General features: G+C 36.2%; 1 protein-coding gene and 1 long non-coding RNA gene across 2 annotated transcripts; one reads left to right on the plus strand and one right to left on the minus strand.

The window, feature by feature from the left end:
• Window positions 1–1439: 1439 nt before the first annotated feature.
• On the minus strand, window positions 1440–4224 carry LOC142616256 (uncharacterized). The gene is made up of 9 exons (XM_075789137.1): window positions 4156–4224; window positions 3891–3986; window positions 3701–3784; window positions 3425–3552; window positions 3058–3292; window positions 2822–2901; window positions 2153–2369; window positions 1799–2041; window positions 1440–1520 (listed from the first exon to the last, which is right to left on the minus strand). Exons 1-9 carry the CDS (start codon window positions 4222–4224, stop codon window positions 1440–1442), a joined length of 1233 nt encoding a protein of 410 aa, XP_075645252.1.
• Window positions 4225–11580: 7356 nt separating this feature from the next.
• On the plus strand, window positions 11581–13421 carry LOC142617743 (uncharacterized). Its single transcript, XR_012841036.1, has 5 exons — window positions 11581–11792; window positions 11878–11943; window positions 12101–12154; window positions 12898–12976; window positions 13074–13421. It is a non-coding gene; the product is annotated as an uncharacterized LOC142617743 (long non-coding RNA).
• The last annotated feature ends 6340 nt before the right edge of the window (window positions 13422–19761 follow it).

Consider the following 19761-nt stretch of genomic DNA (forward strand, 5'->3'; position numbering starts at 1 on the left):
AACCAACAAAACAAATTAACCACAAATATGATGAAAAACCATAAATTTGGATAGAATTAACAAAATCATATATCTTGATAGCCGCAATACGACAACCACACATACCATTTAAGCACTCTGCAACACCATCAACCAAGGCAGATGTGTTGACATCCATTTCTCTGTCTACCAAGCAATTCAATTTAAATGACCTCCCAACTAATAACTGGTTTTCCAAACAAATTTGTAGTCTTTTTGAAGCCAAAGCTTGGCAAGAAGTTCCTTGCAGTTAAATCCTGAGCAACCACGAATCAGAATTAGAATCAAAACAAAAAAGACCTTCCTGAAAATGAAAGAAAACAACATAGAGTAATGCCAAAAAATTAATAATAATACCAACCTTTTCTTCTCTATTTTTTTATTTTTCAAAAACTAATTCTAAATAATTTTACAGTTAAAGTTTTCTCCATTTCCAGAACCAAAATAATAAAACCTCCAAACATTTTTGCTGTTTTCTTTGTCAACATTTTCTCTACAACCAAAGGGAACAATCACCTAGAATAGTGATTACAAAGAATTTCTAATATATAAAAAATGCAACTTCAATAAACAAAATAATGCATTCGTCTCCAACTGAGCATGGATTTTATAGTGTAACACCCCCCCCCCCCCCAAACAAAATTCAAAAGTGTTTATGGATTTGCTTTCCCACACATTCTCAACAACCAAAGAGAACATCCATTCTTCCATTAAAGTAAAATAACAATCAACAATCAGAATCATAAATCATGAAACCCTAACCCTCCATTCATCCACCTAAAAAGAAAAATACAAATAAAAATCAAAGTCTGACTGCTATTTCTCAGACCTCTTCATTTCCTCATATTCAAATTCCCAAACCAAGACAACCTCAGTACAAAAAATGGAAAGAAATACTATCCATTTTCTTTTCTACATTTTTTTAGTGAACCAGACACAAAGTAATGTTGCACAAACAAGTTTTAAGAGAACCAACCGAACATGAATGATGTTTTAGTGTACACCCCAATTCTCGAAAAAATAATGATATCATATTGATAACTGAGAGCTCAATATCATTAAAATGTATAACTATTTCTTTCTCTCAAAATTACCCACATCAAGCAAAGAGGCATTTTTTCCAAGTAGAGCTTCTTCATTTACTAAACAAATAAATTTAAAATTAAGACAACAATACCACAACAGCAAAGGCTTCTCATATTCCAAATTCCCGATACCATCACTTTAAAATGTTAAAAGTAAGTCATTCTCAACAACCCTATTTGGAGTTACATGTAAAATGTTTGGGATGGAATCGGGGCCCCTAACTTAGCCAAACCAAAACTGTTCTTTGTTATGGGCTGACCCTTGTGAAGTTACTATGCATGAATGCTTCATACATAAAGGTAATTACTGTCACTCTCTATGTTATGGGCTGACCCTCACATGCCAACATTCCAAGGTTGAAAGTTTGGTGGCGATGGAGCATTATGGTGAAAATATCCACATAGAAATGCAATCACCTGAAAGAAAATAAGGTAATTACATTTTAACTCATTAAAAGAAGAATGACAGTCAATTTCAAACTGAAAAATAATGTCTATTTCAAATACTTATATCAACCAAAACTCCACTAAAGATTTCAAGATTTATGTTCTTCACACACTTTTTTCTGTTAGCAAAATACGTATAATGTAAGTTCCTCAGCCTATATGTTCATTGGTGAAAGTAGACTAATCAGGGCTCAAGAATAAGTAGAACCACTCAACCTGAATCTTAATGAGTAGATATTGTAACTTACTACATTAATCAAGGATGTAATGTTCCACAAGGCGTAAACACGTGCAAGGCCTGCAGAACGTCTAGGTCCATGACTGAACAGAGCATTGATTCCGGCAGGAAATGGGAGAAGAATACCGAGGGGTAAAATAAACAAAACTAGGAAGACGTCTAACAGTGTAAATGAATACAACTGGAGCAAAGTAAGCAACACTAAGCTAAAATCTCCTAAAAGTAGCATAGAGATTACTAAACCGACAAGATCCTGCAATCGGACCAAAAAGGAAAAAGAAATTTGTTGAGAGAGAGGAGTGAGAAGTAATCAAACTTTCAAGTGAAATTTAACCAATACAATGCCATAATCAACTCATTATACCTGGTGTCCAACAGGTTTAGTATTATGAAGTACAAAAGAGAGGAGATAAAATATTTCTCTCTTTTCTTCAATTTCTAGTACACTGTTAGCATCTAAAATGCTGCCAAATATCCTTCTTCGCCTCATTAAACTTTCATTGTTTCCATGTGCTTGGTTTAAGGGTGTTTCTTCTCTCAGATGACTGGATGGAGGATTTTCTCTGTAAGTGTTTTTCGCACTGTAGACCAAGGGAGAAAGAAAAACAAGTCAAACTCAATTCAATTACTATCATATATATGTGTGCATATGTTGGTCAGCATGTAGAAGAGAGTGATGTACAATTCACCTCCCTTATCTATCCTAAATATGCTAAAAAAACACAGCATAAGACTTCAGATTTCTATATTTGACGTTGTGTGTGTTTCTGCTAATAAGCCTGGTGAGCGTGTGTATGTTCATAACACGTAAGTAATAAGGTGCATGTGTCTATTCTTTCACCTACACCTCTTCTGATCCTAATACTTGCATTCATGTTTCTTTTTATTATGTATGTTTGATATTATGGTCTCTAAACCTTCAACTTCAACGACGCTTGTAAATTTGATACATTTCGTGTCATCTCACCTTTTCTTTCTTTTTTTCTATAAATTTCAGTGAGTTCATCCCACCAATTTCACCCCCAGAGCATACCAAAAAATAACCTTCACAGCCACTTTGGTAGAGTAGTATCTACAGCATTGAATGCTCAGCCAGAGCACAAATGGTAGAATCTTGGATAATTTATGCAAGCATATCATAGACATATGGGTGCATCGCCTAAAAAACCTTAATAACTCATTAATCATTTAAAATGCATCACATGCAACATAAAGTATCATAGTCTAATGAAGCCACGACAAAAAACCAGAACTTGTGCAAAAGCAAACCTTGATCCCTTCATAGAGAGCACGTGAACGGCAAGAACGTAAGCAAGCATGATCATACTTTGATCTAACAAATTCACGCAATCGTTGCAATTTCAATCTCCGACGCCACTGTTGCCATGACCATGCAAGAGGATATGCTAGAACAGAAAGAATGATGTATACTGCTCCCTCCCACCATTGATAGGAAGCTATAGCATTGATCTCATCTTCAAATGTATTAAATGCACCCTCATATTTGCCAAATTAGATAGATTAAGAGGAAAGACTTCTAATCAAATATAATTAAATTAACAAAGAGATAATAACAATGAAATCCATAAAGTGGCAACTGAAGTAATCAGGAAAAAAATGATCCAATTTAACTTACACAATCTCTTTTATTTGTTCTGGAGGAGTATGAGGTAGATGCCAAGGTTCACTGAAAGTATTAGGACCCATGAAATACATTCTATGCACATGAATCTGGGACTCTTCAGCTCTGTTTGTTTCCAATACCTAGTATATCAATAGCACCTTGTTAACATCCGATATCATGGGTAGAGACAGAGCAAAACTTACAAAAGCTGTATGTGAAGACTTCTTTTCTTGTACAAAACTCAGTACGAAAAAGACAATTTTATAATGCAAGATTGTTCAAAGGAACCTCATTCAATGACTCCAGAAAAGGGAAGGAGTGATCTATTTGAGAGCCATGTTGAGTAGGAGCTGGTCCTGGGAATTCTTCTGTCTATTCATGGTTGCATGAACAGAAGTGTGCCGAAGAATATGGTTGCATTTCTGTGACTCATAAGAACCAATTGTCCGATGGAGTTTGGGTTGTGACAAGTTCCCACAAGGTTGTGTAGTGTTCTTCCTTGGTTTATTGACTCCATATTGCAGAAATAACAGCTGTGAGAAGCCAGCATTGCTGCCATTGAAGATTTAGATTTCTGCAGAATACATTGAATTGTGAAGCAGTAATTTTGAACAGTGAAATTGAGAAGTGAAAGAATGCAAATTAGATATATAACCAAGTAAACCATAAAATTCCAAACTCAGAAATAATAAGAACTTAATAACTAATATTAAAGTTGAAACCTTCAAGACCCAAAAAACAACCTTAACTATGACAACAATCACAGGATCTTTAACTTGAAACCAGACAGGTCCTCGGTACAATTGAATCATTTCTAAAGTTTCTGCCAAGGGGGTTGGGATTCATTGAACTAAATTATCACTATTAATTGTGGAAATGCATTCATTTCAATTCTAATGATTGATGTCATTGCTGGGAAAAGTGTATAGCAAGTCTTTTAGTTAAAGAATTAGTTGACTGCACATACAACTATATTCTTATATATTAGACAAAACATACAATCATATAAGGCAAAGTCAAATTCGAGTATCTGATTATTTGAAATAGAAGATTCAAGCAAATCATAAACAACAATATTCAAGGTTGGATTCTAAGACCTTTGACTGGTCTCACCCTTTGGTTCCACCAATGCGATTGACCATCGAAAATCATCCCCGTTTTCTTCTCCTCACTGGTTCCTTGACTGGTCTCACCTTGCCTGAAAAGAACAAAAGCAAATACTCATATTCAAATCATTTAACTATAAAGAGATGCATATGTAATCAGTATAAGAGGGGGAGTACCATGTCCAGTCCCACAGTCAGGAGGATGTGTTCGTGTCCGTTGCGGCCTTCGCGGCCGATCCTCACTGTGTGAAGCCTCAGGTAGGGGGTGGGTATCTCTGTCTGGATGGCACCAGGGGTGGGTAGCCCAGGGGTGGGCATGAATCTCATCTCATCTCTACCACATACATCTGCGGGGATAGTGCCGGTAGTCGGTGGGGGAGAGGATGTGGGTGGGCATGTATCATCGCGAACCATGGATGGGGACCGACATGTCGGGGCAAACGTACGGGATGGACCTGCATCATCATGTGCCATGGAGCCCATGTCATAACCAGTGTCCAAACACATCTCATCTGATGTCTGACTTGCCTCCTCCATCGTGTGGTCATGCACGGGTGTGTGACGCCCACCCGATTTGTGACGGCTCGCAGTTGTGGGACGCCGACTAGATGCATGGCGCTGACTAGATTGACAACCTCCATGCCCTCGACGTCCACCTGCTTGCCGACCACGCCCTACAGCCGGTTCACTTGCGTTGCCCACAGTGCGTGCACCGTCCAAGGTCAATCGACTAATCTCTTCAACAGATTGCAAGGCATTCATACAGTCAGTGTAGATCTCAGACCCTAGTTCGAACTTCGCCATAATCCTCAACTGTGATTCAACCTGTCACAAGTATACAAGAGTAGTGTTAGGATTTGGAACTAAAGTATGCGAAGCGAGGTACATTTATAATAGAACAATCTTTGTAAACTTACCAAAGTGTCCCAGTATGAGGTCTCTTTTGTAATATGCCGAACAGTGATGGGACGATACCACACCATATACTCGTCATTGTAGCTCATTACCCCATGAAAGGGCGGTGCTTCAGCAATTGTGGCATGCACAGCCCATCTAGCAATATGAGTGGCATGTTCTTGAACCCAATTTTTTTCGTGCTTGCCTTGGAGTGTTATCTTGTGAAGTTCAATTGAAGTATCGACATTGTCCGGTACGCCTTGCTTCATCCCAAACTGTCGAAGAACACGTTCAGGGTGATGGCCTTCAACCACCCAAAAATGTATGAGCGGCACGATGGACCTCCATATGTGTTGGCCTGCCGTACAATATGCGGGCAGGGAACCCAAATAATCTCTATATGGCTCCCAGACAATCTACAATGATCCAACAAATGCAAACAACCATATTAACAATATATGTGTAACGATATCTTACAAACAACCATACAAACAACCATAAAGTGGTTGGTTCCCACTTGTAAGGCACGATACCTGATTTGGCCAGAGCAAAGCAAGCGACACACGATAGGCGCGTAGGACATGCATTGGATGGTCAGTTGTTATCTTAGCCCCTTTCCATCTACCAAACAACACAGACATAACCTTCATATTAGTTACTTTACATAATTCCCATGCGAAAAAAATTAATGCGGAAATGTAAAACGATAACTAAGTTGAAGATCCTACATACCTGACAGCAAGTGGACCTGGGGGCAGTGCCTGGTGTGGATGCCTCATCACAGGACATATTTGTGGAAACCTCGCCCACGCCCACAACTGCACTAATTGCAGTGCACCACCAATTTGCTTGGCTGTCTTCTCTGATGCCTTACAGAGGTGTCTATATAGCCAACTTAGTGTTGCACTACCCCAACTATAATTCTTTCCATTGCTGATTGGATTGAAAAATTGTAGATACATGATTGAGAGCCGTTCGCCAGACTTGTCCATAAACAGTATACTACCCAACATTTGGAGTATGTAATATTGAGCATACTGTTGCACACGCACCTTAGTGGCGTCAGCGGGAAGAGGGTTGCGAAACTGCTCCTCCAGCCATTTGGCTTTTATCCTCGGCCCTTCCAACACTGCAATGTTCTTTTTTGTACCAACTGGTCTGTCCGGTAGAGGGGGTACCTAGCAAATCCATGCAAAAGTCACGCCAGTTGTCCATATGGGTAAATCCTACCACCGGCAAGCCATGTACAGGTACCCCCATGATGATCTCTATGTCTTGTAGCGTGATGGTCATCTCACCATGGGGCAAGTGGAATGAGTGCGTCTCTCGCCGCCATCTCTCCACTAAGGCCGTGATCAGTGCATGGTCAAGGTCCATATGTAGGACCCGAAGTAGCCCATCTAACCCCGCATCTGTGATATAAGCGGCAATCCGTGGATCTAACCCACCATCAAACAGACCTTTATCTCGGTGACGACAAGTCAGAACACCTGGCACTTCCTGCAAACAAAGCAGCTTAGTATTAATAATAGCATTCACTAACCACGTAATAATTACACTTCAAACATAATGCCCAAAATCTTTCTACTACATATATTGATTACGATTTTGGACACAAGTGCATACCTCGCCTGCCAAAGGAGCATCCTAAAGCAAACTTGAACGATGCATAGGTTGCCTCGTCAAGACAGTCCCTATAGAGGGTCCTGCTCGATGTGGGTCCATACCTGGCATAAATTAAAGGTTATTAATGGCCCATTAGCATATTCATCAAATACCCATAAGCTAAATCAAAATGATAGCATCTCATTGATAGCATCTCACTAATTTTTTTATTTGTTTTTATATCAATAATTTTTTGATGGCCTTTAAGAGGGGAAATGCTATTGTTGAGGGTGGCTCAAGTGTAATTTTATTGAACCAAATTGCTAAAGTCAGTACCTATATATACATGTTCTCTTTCTTCATCCCTTTGTTTAGTTTTAAGTTATATTTAATATTTAGTTGTATTTTAAAGTTAGTATTGGAATTTGTATATCAATGAATATACCAATTGTTTGATTAATTGCAAAATATAAACAATAGGTGTAGGAACCGCTCTCGACCCTTATGCAGAATTACATTACCAAACTATGGTCCAAAGTTAGGATAAATTCTTCAGAAAGTGTTAGGCACTCAAGTATCCTCAATTCAATGGATTGGCCTCCACTACAGACCTTCTATCCATATTCTAGGAAGGGTTTTTCTAAGTGGGATATGTCCTAAACATGCAAATTGCTTTAAGAAAACATAGATCAAAATAAACACAAGCACGATTCAAGCATACATAAGGGGTGAGTTTCCTATTTCTAAGTTTTTAGCTTAGGCTAACATCAACCAAACATGCATTAAATTAACTTCAAGCGTAAAGAAAATCCTTCATTTCATTTGTCTGATTCATATCAATTAGTCTTTGCAAGAAAATTAACTTCAAGCGCATTTATTTTGCTGTTAAAGTTTGAAATTTCCTGACATGTTTTACATTCTAATGTTCAGTAGTGTAAAATGAATGTACCGATAGCTCTTGGCTAACAAGAGAGATACTGTTACAATTAAAAGATGCCTAGACATACATTGAAGCATTGATGATTGACAATGATAGAATATTATAGTATGAATTGTCATTTATAATTGAGTTTCATTTTTTTTTAAATGTTTGCATATTTTTTGGTGAAATACTTTTTCTTTCATAAATGTAAATTTGTCAAGTCCCAACTGTAGATTAAGGCCCCTGAAACACCCCATACACTTGATTAGTTATCATAACATGAAAAAAGAATAGCTCTTGTAACTTGTTAAAACAAATCCCTTGTCCTTGAGAAGAAAATGGATTTTATCAAGGAAATTGGAATTTAATGATTTTCTCTTAGTAAAAAGCTTTTAGAATCCTAGATTACTAAAAAAATAATGAAGGAGAAGTAGAAAACATGATTTTGGCATACTTTTTCTAGGTTAGTATAATTATGACAGATTACATTAATGTGCCGTATAACTTTAAACTCACTGTGAACTTGAAAGAAAATTTTAAAAGAGACATGACCTAGTATGGGTAACTGAAAGTTCAATAGGGTTGCCAGTGAGCTATAGTTCAATTGGCACTTCCTTCTTCCATAATAATTAGTTGGAGGGTGAGTCATGGGTTAAAGATCCATTGGTAGTGTGTGTAAATTACTAATTAAAAAAAAGGTGGAATAGGGCTACCCTTATGAATTTGGAGATGACTATGTAACCTTTATTATTTCAAAGTTGGGAGGGTTAAGGCTAAATTTCATAATAGATGACTTCACAACCTTGTGAGTGATATGTTAGAAATACTAAGAAATGTTAGGAAACATGTGACAGAATAGACATCAAACTTCACTTCTGTTCTATGGGGAATATGGCAAAAAACTATGTTAGTGACTCAGAAAAGAGATTAGGTGTGGTGAAGAAAGTAAGCAAACAATTAATCAATTATTTTATAACTGGTAGGGGTAGGACATTAGGATGAAGCATTTTTATATGGGTTCCCATTTTCTTGGTAGGAGTAGAATAATAGGGCTGGTTTTAACATAGATGTGATGGGGATGAATGATTTGGGTGAAGGAGAGTGTGACAAAGGTAAGCTTTGAACTTTTTTATGGTACAAATGTTAAAAGTAAAATAAAATAAAATAGTGTCTGTTCATGTTTGGTGTGCTGTTGCTTTTCTTTCTGTCTATGAGGATGATATTACATGGTTGCTGCTGTAACTTCTTGTGATAGAACGTGTTATCTTTGTTTTTAATGGTATTGTAGTATAGCTTGTTGACAGAAGGAAGTATGTACTCACTCTTCTACTAGAATGCATGTCCTTTTTTGTCCAAACCATTTATAATGTCTGAGCTTTTTGGTACTAGTTACACTTACCTTTACCATATGAAGTTTATTCCTTTTAATTACAACAATGCAACATGCACCCTCCTCTACTCTCATTTTCGTTTCACAATGTTTTCAAAAAACATATAAACAAAACAAAAAACGAGCCAACAATATTTCATTTCTTGTTAAACTTTCACAACAATTTTCATTGTTTCCTCTGCATTTTACACAACAATGAACAACATTTTAGATCCAACACAATTATAAAAAATAGCACAATTAATAATCAAAATTACCACAATTACTTAAAAACTCATGGAAAGAACAAAAAAAATTACCAAAATTGCTAACCTTTGAGTGCGAGGTCGCCGGCGATGAAATGGGTTTGGGGTTTGTACGGCGGCGCCGGCGATGAAACGGGTTTGGGAGTCCGAGATTGCCGGCGATGAAAGGGGTTTGGGGTTTGTACAGCGGCGCCGGTGATGAAACGGGTTTGGGAGTTCAACTTTGCTGGCGATGAAATGGGTTTGGGGTTTGGAGAGTGAGAGTGTACAAGTGAGTGAGAAATGAGAGATGAGAGATTAAAATTACCGGTTTTAGTGAGAAATACTCGAGTATCATATACTCGAGTACTTTGAATAATACCCGAGTACACGAAACTCGAGTACTAATCTGGATTCCCATCACGTGTTCCCGAACAATCCAGATTGGTACAAAATTGCAATCCAAATTAGTACTCGCGATTCATATACTCGAGTACTTTGAACAATACCCGAGTTCTTGAAACTCGAGTACTAATCTGGATTCCCATCACGTGTACCCGGACAATCCAGATTGGTACAAAATTGCAATCCAGATTAGTACTCGAGTTTCAAGTACTCGGGTATTATTCAAAGTACTCGAGTATATGAAACTCGAGTATGAATCTGGATTCCCATCACATGTTGCCGGACAATCCAGATTGGTACAAATTCGGGCAAATCCAGATTGGTACTCGAGTTTCAAGAACTCGGGTACTTTTCAAGGTACTCGAGTAGATGAAACTCGAGTATCAATCTGGATTATCCAACCACAAGCTGCCGGACAATCCAGATTGGTACCCGAGTTTAGTGGACTCGGGGACCAGATCATACAGTACTCGAGTTTGTTGAACTCGAGTACTAGGTGAATTTTTTTAAATAGAAATTCCATGCTAGCATGCCACGGTGGAAGTGTAAAATCCAGTACTCGAGTACTGGAAAAAGTGGTATATCCCCAATTACTTCCGAAACAGTGTTTTCTGCCTAAATTTTTTTAATAATGATGGTATTGGGCCGATTTGGCCTATAAAGTACATATAAGTCCATTTTGTGCTATCCGGTCCATTTTGTGCTATCATTGGGGAAAGTGAATCAAAGTCACCATAAAGCTACAAAATATGTTTTATATTTCTTTCTTTCTTTCTTTCTTTCTATGTTAAAATTTCTTTACATTAATTAGCTAAGAATGTTTGTTTAGCATTATTGGACTTTTTATTGTCTTACTGTACTTTATTTATTTAGGCATTCTGTTGGATATCTTACTTCTTACATTTGCATTCCTATTACCACTAGAAGCTACATGGTATAGTCAGACACCACATTAGCATGTCACAATTAACATTAGCGTTGTTGGATGTCTTTCTTTACCATTGAGGCCTTCACTGTTGTCGCTATATGCTTTATAATTCGATAAAGGAAAAGTTATTTCTTTCCTTGTATTATAAGCTTCCGTTCCGACATCACCTCCATTTTATTTTGACTCAGTAATTATATTATTTAATTAATTAAAGGGAAGAACAATGGTAGCGGTTAATGGGTGACCGAAATTTTATTTTAATTATATTTACATATTAAACCACGACACATGTTCCAGCAATCTTCCCATACAAAGATATAAGTATACAACTATGTATGCAATAACTTCATAGCGCTTAATTGAAACTTTGTCATGTATGAAGTGCTTGAAAGTTTAGTTAGGAGCTAGAGAAAAAAAAGTTTGAATTACTTGGTTAATAATATATGGTAACTATCTCAAATAAATATATATATATATATATTTATCTATATTTATATAATAATTAATAGTTGAAACTTTAACTTTTTGTTGATCGTTGGGCCAAGTGCTTACATAAATTACTAACACATACAATTAAAAACACAATGTATCTTTTCAGTGTTTTGCTTATTTAGTTTCAGTGGGTAACTACTTATTATTGTTTATATACGCTGTTTACTTTTTGTTTTATTCTTTCCGTTTTCTGTTTCTGTTTTTTTTCCCCGCTGCGAAAACAATTGTGTCTTTTCGGTGGTGCTTATTTAGTATCAGTGGGTAACTACTTATTGTTGTTTACATACGCTGTTTACTTTTTATTTCCTTCTTTCCGTTTTTCCGTTTTTTTTTTTTTTTCCCCCACTGCGAGAACAAACCCAGCGAAGGTTGTGGACAAAAAACAGAGTGCCCTTGACGCTACTGCTATTGGTAATTCTTTTCTTCACAAACATTAGTTCGTCTTGCTTACTCTTGCATTAGTTGGTCTAACTCTTTCAAACCCACACCGTTTCAGTGGGTAACTACTTATAGCGAAGGTTGTGAACAAAAAAACAGAGTGCGCTTGACGCTACTGCTATTGGTAATTCTTTTCTTCACAAACATTAGTTTGTCTTGCTTACTCTTGCATTACTTGGTCTAACTCTTTCCAACCCATACTGTTGACTTTTTGTTTTCTTCTTTTCGTTTTCTGTTTTCTGTTTTATGTTTTCTGTTTTCTTTTTTCCCTCTGCGAGAAGAAATCAAGCAAAGGTTGTGGAGAAAAAACAGAGTAACCCAGCAAAATCACTACGGTAACCTTCCATTAATTTGATAGAAATATTGTTATTCATGGTAGAATTTAATTAGTTATGTAGTTCCATATATTAAATACTCTTCAATTTGTTTGTTCTACCTGTTTGTTGTGTTACAATCATGCTATTGTTTTCTGTTTTTAATTTTTAATTTTTATAATAACAAACATTTATAACTAAGGTGTTGAAATATTTTGTGCACACCATGCGTTTGAGAAAATGCCTTGCTTACTCTTGCATTAGTTTGTAGCCACTTTATGGTTTGTGCATCTTGGTTTTAATTGCTACTGGTTATTGACCACTTGTTGTTATGTATCAATCATAATTTATTGGCCAAGTCATTGCTGTCTATATTAAAGGATGAAGACACTCTTAGACCCTCTTTGTATTAGCGACTATAATAAAAGCCTTATGGACAAAGCACAGTTTGTCAACGTTACTTTCAACTTTCAAGCATTCAAATTTAGATAGGTGCTTGGTAGAACTTTGTTTCTAAGGTATTTAATTCAACGTATTGACCAGTCTTTTTTCTTCTTTTCTTTTTTCAAATAATGCAGAAGCCTGGTATTCATACTTGATATTTTCAATGCTTTGTTCTTTGCTCTCTTTTTATTTTGTGGTTTGGTAAGAGTACTTGCAGCATACAATGAGAATTGTTATAGTTCACAATCGAATGAGTTTTACTATAGTTCACAAATGAGTTTCTTTTGGAACATGTGACTCCTCCTGCCAATGCTTTGAAGCCATGTCATATTTGTGAAGAAACTTTTTGATCCTATTATACAGACTGACAATTCAGATAAACTTTGACCAATAACTGATGTGAGTACTTTTATATTAAATTTAAATAAAAAAATTAGATATTTTTAATGTTACTTATTCATATCATGATACAATTTAGATCATATTCTTTTAACAGTATTATATGAGTGATGCTACAAATGATTCTGCCAACAACTTACCAAGTGAAGAAGATGCTAATCCTACAAATGATGCAAGTGATGTACAGCTCACACCTATTGCAGATCGACAAAAGAGGAAGAGGAAACAAAGAGTCCTTTAATCTGTTGAAGCTTATGTTACAAATTATTTAAACTTTTCTTACAATAATGTAATCACCATTAGAAGGTGTTCTGTTTTTGTTGAGAATAGATAGCTGAACTTACAAAATAGGTGACGAAGGAATAGTTGGTGTTAAATATTCTGAGAATTTGGGATTTTTTTTTTCAACATGTATTGGTTTTATTTGATGGATGCATGATTGTCCACCTGTTGTTTTCTCATGTTTTTGGCAGTATTTCTGGTTTTGTCTACGTGTGTAATGGTTTTCTTTGATGGATCATTGATTGTCCACCTGTTGTATTGGTTTTATTTGATGGATGCATGATTGTCCACCTGTTGTTTTCTCATGTTTTTGGCAGTGTTTCTAGTTTTGTCTACGTGTGTAATGGTTTTATTTGATGGATGCATGATTGTCCACCTGTTGTTTTCTCATGTTTTTGGCAGTTTACTGGTTTTGTCTACGTGTGGAAGCTTTCTTGATGCATGCCTGTGTTTGTCCACTGTCTGGTTTTAATGGCTCTTTTTTCTTTTCCCCTGGTAGTTCTACTAAGTTAACCTTTTCACTGTGGGCTACCCAAAGGGTTAACAGACCATGGGCTAAAGCAATACAAGCCCACAGTAAAAGGTTTTTTTTTTCTTTTTTTCTTTTTTGTGAGAAAGGTTGAATGTTTTAGTAAAGCAGACCATTATTTATAATGAAGTATGATATATTCATCATGTTTGTATGCGTTGAGACAATGTTGTCACTTTTAGATGGTTCTTGGACTTAAAAATTCATTATTTTTCATTTCACCTATTGGTTTTTCTTTGTGAGTGTTAATAATATTTATCTATTTTATGGCATAGGTATTATGACAATGTACAACAATGAAGATGACAATGGGAGAGATATTTTCCAAAGATTATATTGGAATTTTATTGTTTAATAGATTGTGCTGATTTTTTTTTCGCCCCAATTCTTTTTTGTCAAGAAGATTTCAATGAATATCATATATCTAAATAATATTAAGTTGATATAATAATAATAATAATAATAATAATAATAATAATAATATAGTTTAATAAATATCTCAAACGTATAGCTGTTAGCAAATGTTATAGCTACATGATTTTATTTTACAAATTCAATTTTGGTGTTATAGTGAAATAAACCAAAATTAAATTTTATATTGTACTTAATACTTTCTCCATGCATTGCATGAGTTAGCAACTAGTAATAACTAATAGTCGAAACGTTTAACTTTTTTTTCTTTTCTTTTTTTTACTGCTCCTTATTACTCCATGTCCATGTGGCTAGACAAATTAATGCCACATTTGCTTTAAAACAACAATTGTGCCTTTTCAGTGGTTTGCTTATTTAGTTTCGTTAACTCCTAACGTTTGGCATAAGGTACATATTTAAACCAAAAAAAAAAAAAAAAACTGCGAGAGAAAGAGATAAAAACTATTAGAGACAACCTTATAAAAAGTAAAAACTATTTTAGAGAGTAGAGACACAACGTTTTGGCTTAAGGGTGGTTATGAATTTTGGGTGTTTCATTATTACTCCTTCCCACAATCACAATCCAGGAGAAAATAGTAAAATAGGCATAACTTTCTAACTATATAATTAGTTGTTACGGTTTGCAAACTATATTTTTTACTAGTATCTTGAGTCTAAGAGACTCGATTTTGGGCCTAAAAATCGAGTCTTTGAAGGTCGATTTTTAATATCTGATGTGGCATTTTTTCCACGTAAAATCTACCTGGAAATCAAGTCTTAGAGACTCAATTTACAAACCAAAAAAATAAATCTAAGACTTTTACCATCTGTTCCCTGAAATACACAACAACCATAAAAAATTATCCACCACCATGGGAAGATCACAGCAGAGCAGAAATACACAACAACCATTAAAAATTATCCACCACCATGGGAAGATCACAACAAAGCAGAACCCAGCACGCACAAAAAAAAAAAAAAAAAAAAAAAACCAATGCCCCAGATCCACGGCGACCTGGGGCGCGGAGGCCTGGGTCGCGCGACCTGGGGCGAGCAGCCTGGGCGCGACCTGGGTGCGGCGGCCTAGGTTCACGTGGGTCGGCGGCGGCAGAAAAAATAAGGAGAAAAGAAGAGTATATATATAAAATATAAATCAAGTCTCAGAGACTCGATTTCCAACTAGACGCCACGTGAAAAATATGCCACATCAGATGAAATTAGACTATAAAAATCGACCTTCAAAGACTCGATTTTTAGGCCCAAAATCGAATCTCTTAGACTCGAGATGCTAGTAAAAATATATAGTTTACGAACCGTAACAACTAATTATATAGGTAGAAAGTTAGGCCTATTTTACTATTTTCTCCCACAATCCACTATTTTTTTGTTCTAATCTTACACAACCACAGCCTCTCTCCGTGTCTCATTAAACATATTCAAAATCTCAAACAAACACTGATCACTACAATCCTATTCAAATCCTTATACAGCCACCGTCTCTCTCCAAGTCTCTCTCAACTTTCAATGTCTCTGCAATTTAAGATTAGATAAGTAACAATTTGAAGTTAGAGTTCCAAATTTCATCAAAGTAAAGACTCTAATTTGTTTTTAAATTGTCTAAGATCAGGATTTGCTATCAGCTACAGATTTAAACGATGTTGGCTTCGTTGAACTTGGGGAAACCCAATAGAAGATCAAATGCTATGTGGGCTTTGTCTCTTGGCGTTTTAAAGAATGGTTAGTGATGTTTTTATTTTAATTTTAGGTTTTCCCCCTTACCTAATCTCTTTATTTGGAGTAAATTTGTGGTTTAAAAAAAAAAAACCAAAAGAGCCTTGCATTATTATTGTTCATTGAGAGCGTCAATAAGGGGCAAAGAGAGTCAGAGAGGGAGAGAAAAATCTGAGGAACTTTATAATCGGACCAGAACTTCTCCAAAAACATTACAGATAAGTTTTTAATTTTTTTCTATAGTTTTGACTGTTAAGTATGATTTAGGGTTACGTTTGGGAGTGTTTCTTTTGAATGATTAGCATAGATTGATGGGCTTGGAACAGGTAGTGGAGTTTGCTAATTTCAATTATTGGCCGCATTGCTTTCTCTTTCATATTTTAGCAAATTCAATCAAAACTATGTCTCATAATCGTATCTTTTTGCAAGAATGCTACCAAGTATGTTGTTCATAAATCACTGTTGTTTCTTTCTCTTATTTATTTATTTTATTTTTAAAAAGTTAAGATAGTTTTTCGTTTGTGGAACTTTCTTCTTCTTCTATTCCGTATGGGAGTATCTTGGAGGGAGATTTCATTTACTGCGAGGTGATACCGTTTTAATCTTTTCTACTAAAACGAAATCAATTCTAACCCAAAGACCTTAATTTAAAAAAAATAAATAAAAAATAAAAAATAAAAAAAAATAAAATCTAACCCAAGTATAGTTATTTTTGTTATGGTAAGGTTTGCATTTTAAATTCAGGAATAACCATGGAAACTAAGATCCGTGCCTACTACTGATTTTTAGTTTCTGCTTTCTGCCATGCACAGCGGAGGACTGAACCTATAGAGTTTAGAGGCTGGCTACAAATTCCAGCAATAGCAAAGTGAAAAGGTAGAGTTGTGTTTTTTCTTCTTCCATATCTATTTTTTAAGCATATTTTGTGAGACTTCAATGTGATCCAAGCTGATATATTGATAATTGAATCTAATAGGCAAGTAGTGGGTTATTTTTCATTGCTTTGTTGCCTTTGAAAAGTGGGGGGGATTTGCTTTGCAGGAACCAGTTTTCACAATTAATTTAATTGTAAGAACTGATTACTGCACTATTAACAAGTACTACTGTGAAATTTTGAGGGTGCTTAGACCAGGGAAAGGACTAAGAGGGTCACTTATTGAGAAAAATAAAAAATAAAGGATTAACAGCGTTGAAGGGGTGATTGATACATGATTGCATGTCATAACACTGAAGATATGGCCATAGGTAGTACATTGGAGATTTTAAAATCCATTGCATAATATTTATCTGCAATTGAATGTCCAAGCAATTTGATTGGTAGGATATGGGCTTGGATAGTAGATTTGGAAGTACTGATACATACTTGTTTTGGAATTTTTGCTGTTAAATTAAAGTTTTGCAATGATTTATGACTGTTATGCTACTATTTCTAATAATGTCCACTTTCAATAAGTGTTTTTTCTTTTACATGTACACAAGGTATTTGACGAAATTTCTTAGAGTTTTTTTGCTATTATTCTAGAAGCCATAATACTTGCAAAATTGAGAAGTCAGTTTAATGGTGGGGAACATAATTTTTTTGTTGGTGGGGAAGCATAGACCACCACAAAATTTTAGGTGGTGATTAGAGATGATAACCCAAAATAGAAGTGGTAGCTAGATGGTATGTTGAAAAAAATTCTAATTGAGTAAAGATGTTAAATGTTTAAAGAAGAGTGAGTTTATCTTTATGCTCTTAAAGTTCAATTTTCTCCTCTTATTGATGCAATGGTTTCAGAATTAGTACCTTTTAAGTTTTAAATTTGATGATTTTTCTACACAAATCTGATGGACTATTTTGTACGTTGATACAAATCTTGACTCAACTATCTTCAAAATCCTAAATTCCTTGACGTGTTGCTCTAGCAACCTTTCATATGAAAGTCAGGAAACTTTGAAATTTTCAATTAATAACATAGATCATGTAGTCCAAACAAGATGTTCAAATTTATTATTTATGTCCCGTCCCATATCTCTCTCTTATTTTAGATAAATATTTTCTTGGGGAATGATCTTAACCTGTATAGCAGATTGCTTGTAGCCTTGCACTATTGTTGACTACAAGTATTCTTTACATGGGCTGCCAGCGGACTTTGATGAGTACCTTTGCATATAATATGAGGTTTCTTCTAAACCCTCTGGTGCGGACACGAGATATAGGCCCCCAATTATACACACATATGGGAGGAAGAACAAAAAGAAGACGGCCCAACCTGTGGTCTTATGGATGGAGCCTATTAGTTATTGGGCTTGAGATTAAGCAAGCCCGAACATTTAATAATTAGGGTTTTGTGTTGTTAGGGTTTGATGTTGTAGCTATTTAAACACTTTTTTGATTATTGTAACACAGCTTTTGAGAAATATAAAAAATGTTTGCTTTCTTTTTACACTGGTGCCGACTCCAGTCCCTTAGGTGCTGACTCCTAGGGTTTGTCCTACCATTTTTCTGCCCTATTATTATTTTGTGGTTGTCCTACGTCAGTTTTGGTATCAGAGCAGACTTCCGATCCATTCAACACCACCGTAGCCAACCACATCAAAGCAAAGCCATCAAAAAAACTAAAGAGAATGACAGTACCTTTCAAGTTTTTGCCCCATGAGATTCTAAACAAGCCCAAACCAGTCCCTGCCATCCGTGTATTCCCCCAAGCCCCACATGAGTTTCTCACCCCCAAACCAACAGAGCAGCCAGCGGCGCCTCCCAAGCCGGTGACCACCATCCGTGCCCGCCTCTAATCTCAGAACCCACAGCCCACAAAAAAAGAAAAAAAAGAGCTCACGAAAGACCCAGCCACCAGCACCCACAAAGTCAAAAAAAAAAAAAAAAAAAAGGAGCTCACGAAAGACCCAGCCACCAGCACCCACAAAGTCAAAAAAAAAAAAAAAAAAAAAAAAAAAAGGAGAAAAGAAGAGGCAGAGACCCACGGACCCAGTCACCGCAGCCACCAACCGCCGCGGAGCCCAACCGTCACCAGCCACCAGCCGCCAACCGCCGCGAAGCCCAACCGTCACCGCCGCCAGCCGCCGCGAAACCCAACGCTTCACCAACCACCGCGAAGCCCAACCGTCGCCGCTGCCGGGGACTTCGACCACCGCCGATGCCAAGGCCGCGACGAACAGCTCCCTGCTCCGCCGATGATTCCGGCGACTGCAGCTGCTGCCTCCGTCGACGCTCCAGCCGAAGACTCCACCGTTTCTTCTTCCTCTTTTAGTTTCTGTGGTCTTGTTTTTCTTTTTTCAGTATGTGGGTTGAGTTCAGTCTGTCGTTTTGAGTTATTTTAAAGACTGTAGCACAGTGTAATTTATTTTGAAAAAAAAAAAAAAAAAAGTACTGTTGCTGTGACCAAAAAAAAAAAAAAACTATTGCTGTGACAGCCCATTGGGCTGTAATTGTTCTCACAGGTTCCTCAGTCCAAGTCAATTCATTACTTGAAGATCAGACCGTGGCTACCTAATGCATTACGTGGAGCCACTGACTAGGGTACAATTCTGACTCTATTTTTTTTTGGTGGATTCAATTTTATCTCATTAAAAAATATTATCTTTATGTTTTTTATGTGCATATCCCACCATACTCCATTATCCTATCCAATTTGTGCTCAGGTTAATCATTTTACTGTTTGTGTCCTCTTTTAGTACCCACTCAAAAAACCCAAAAAAAAAAAAAAAAAAAAAAAAACCAATTTCTTTGATAAATCTTATTCTTTTTGTGGAGCTTCTTGGAATTTGATGTTTATTTGGGCTATCTCGTAATACTGTGAACACTGTCACTATTTTTCTGCATTTTCTTCCT

The sequence above is a fragment of the Castanea sativa genome, chromosome 11, assembly GCF_040712315.1.
Source record: "Castanea sativa cultivar Marrone di Chiusa Pesio chromosome 11, ASM4071231v1".
NCBI lineage: Eukaryota > Viridiplantae > Streptophyta > Magnoliopsida > Fagales > Fagaceae > Castanea > Castanea sativa.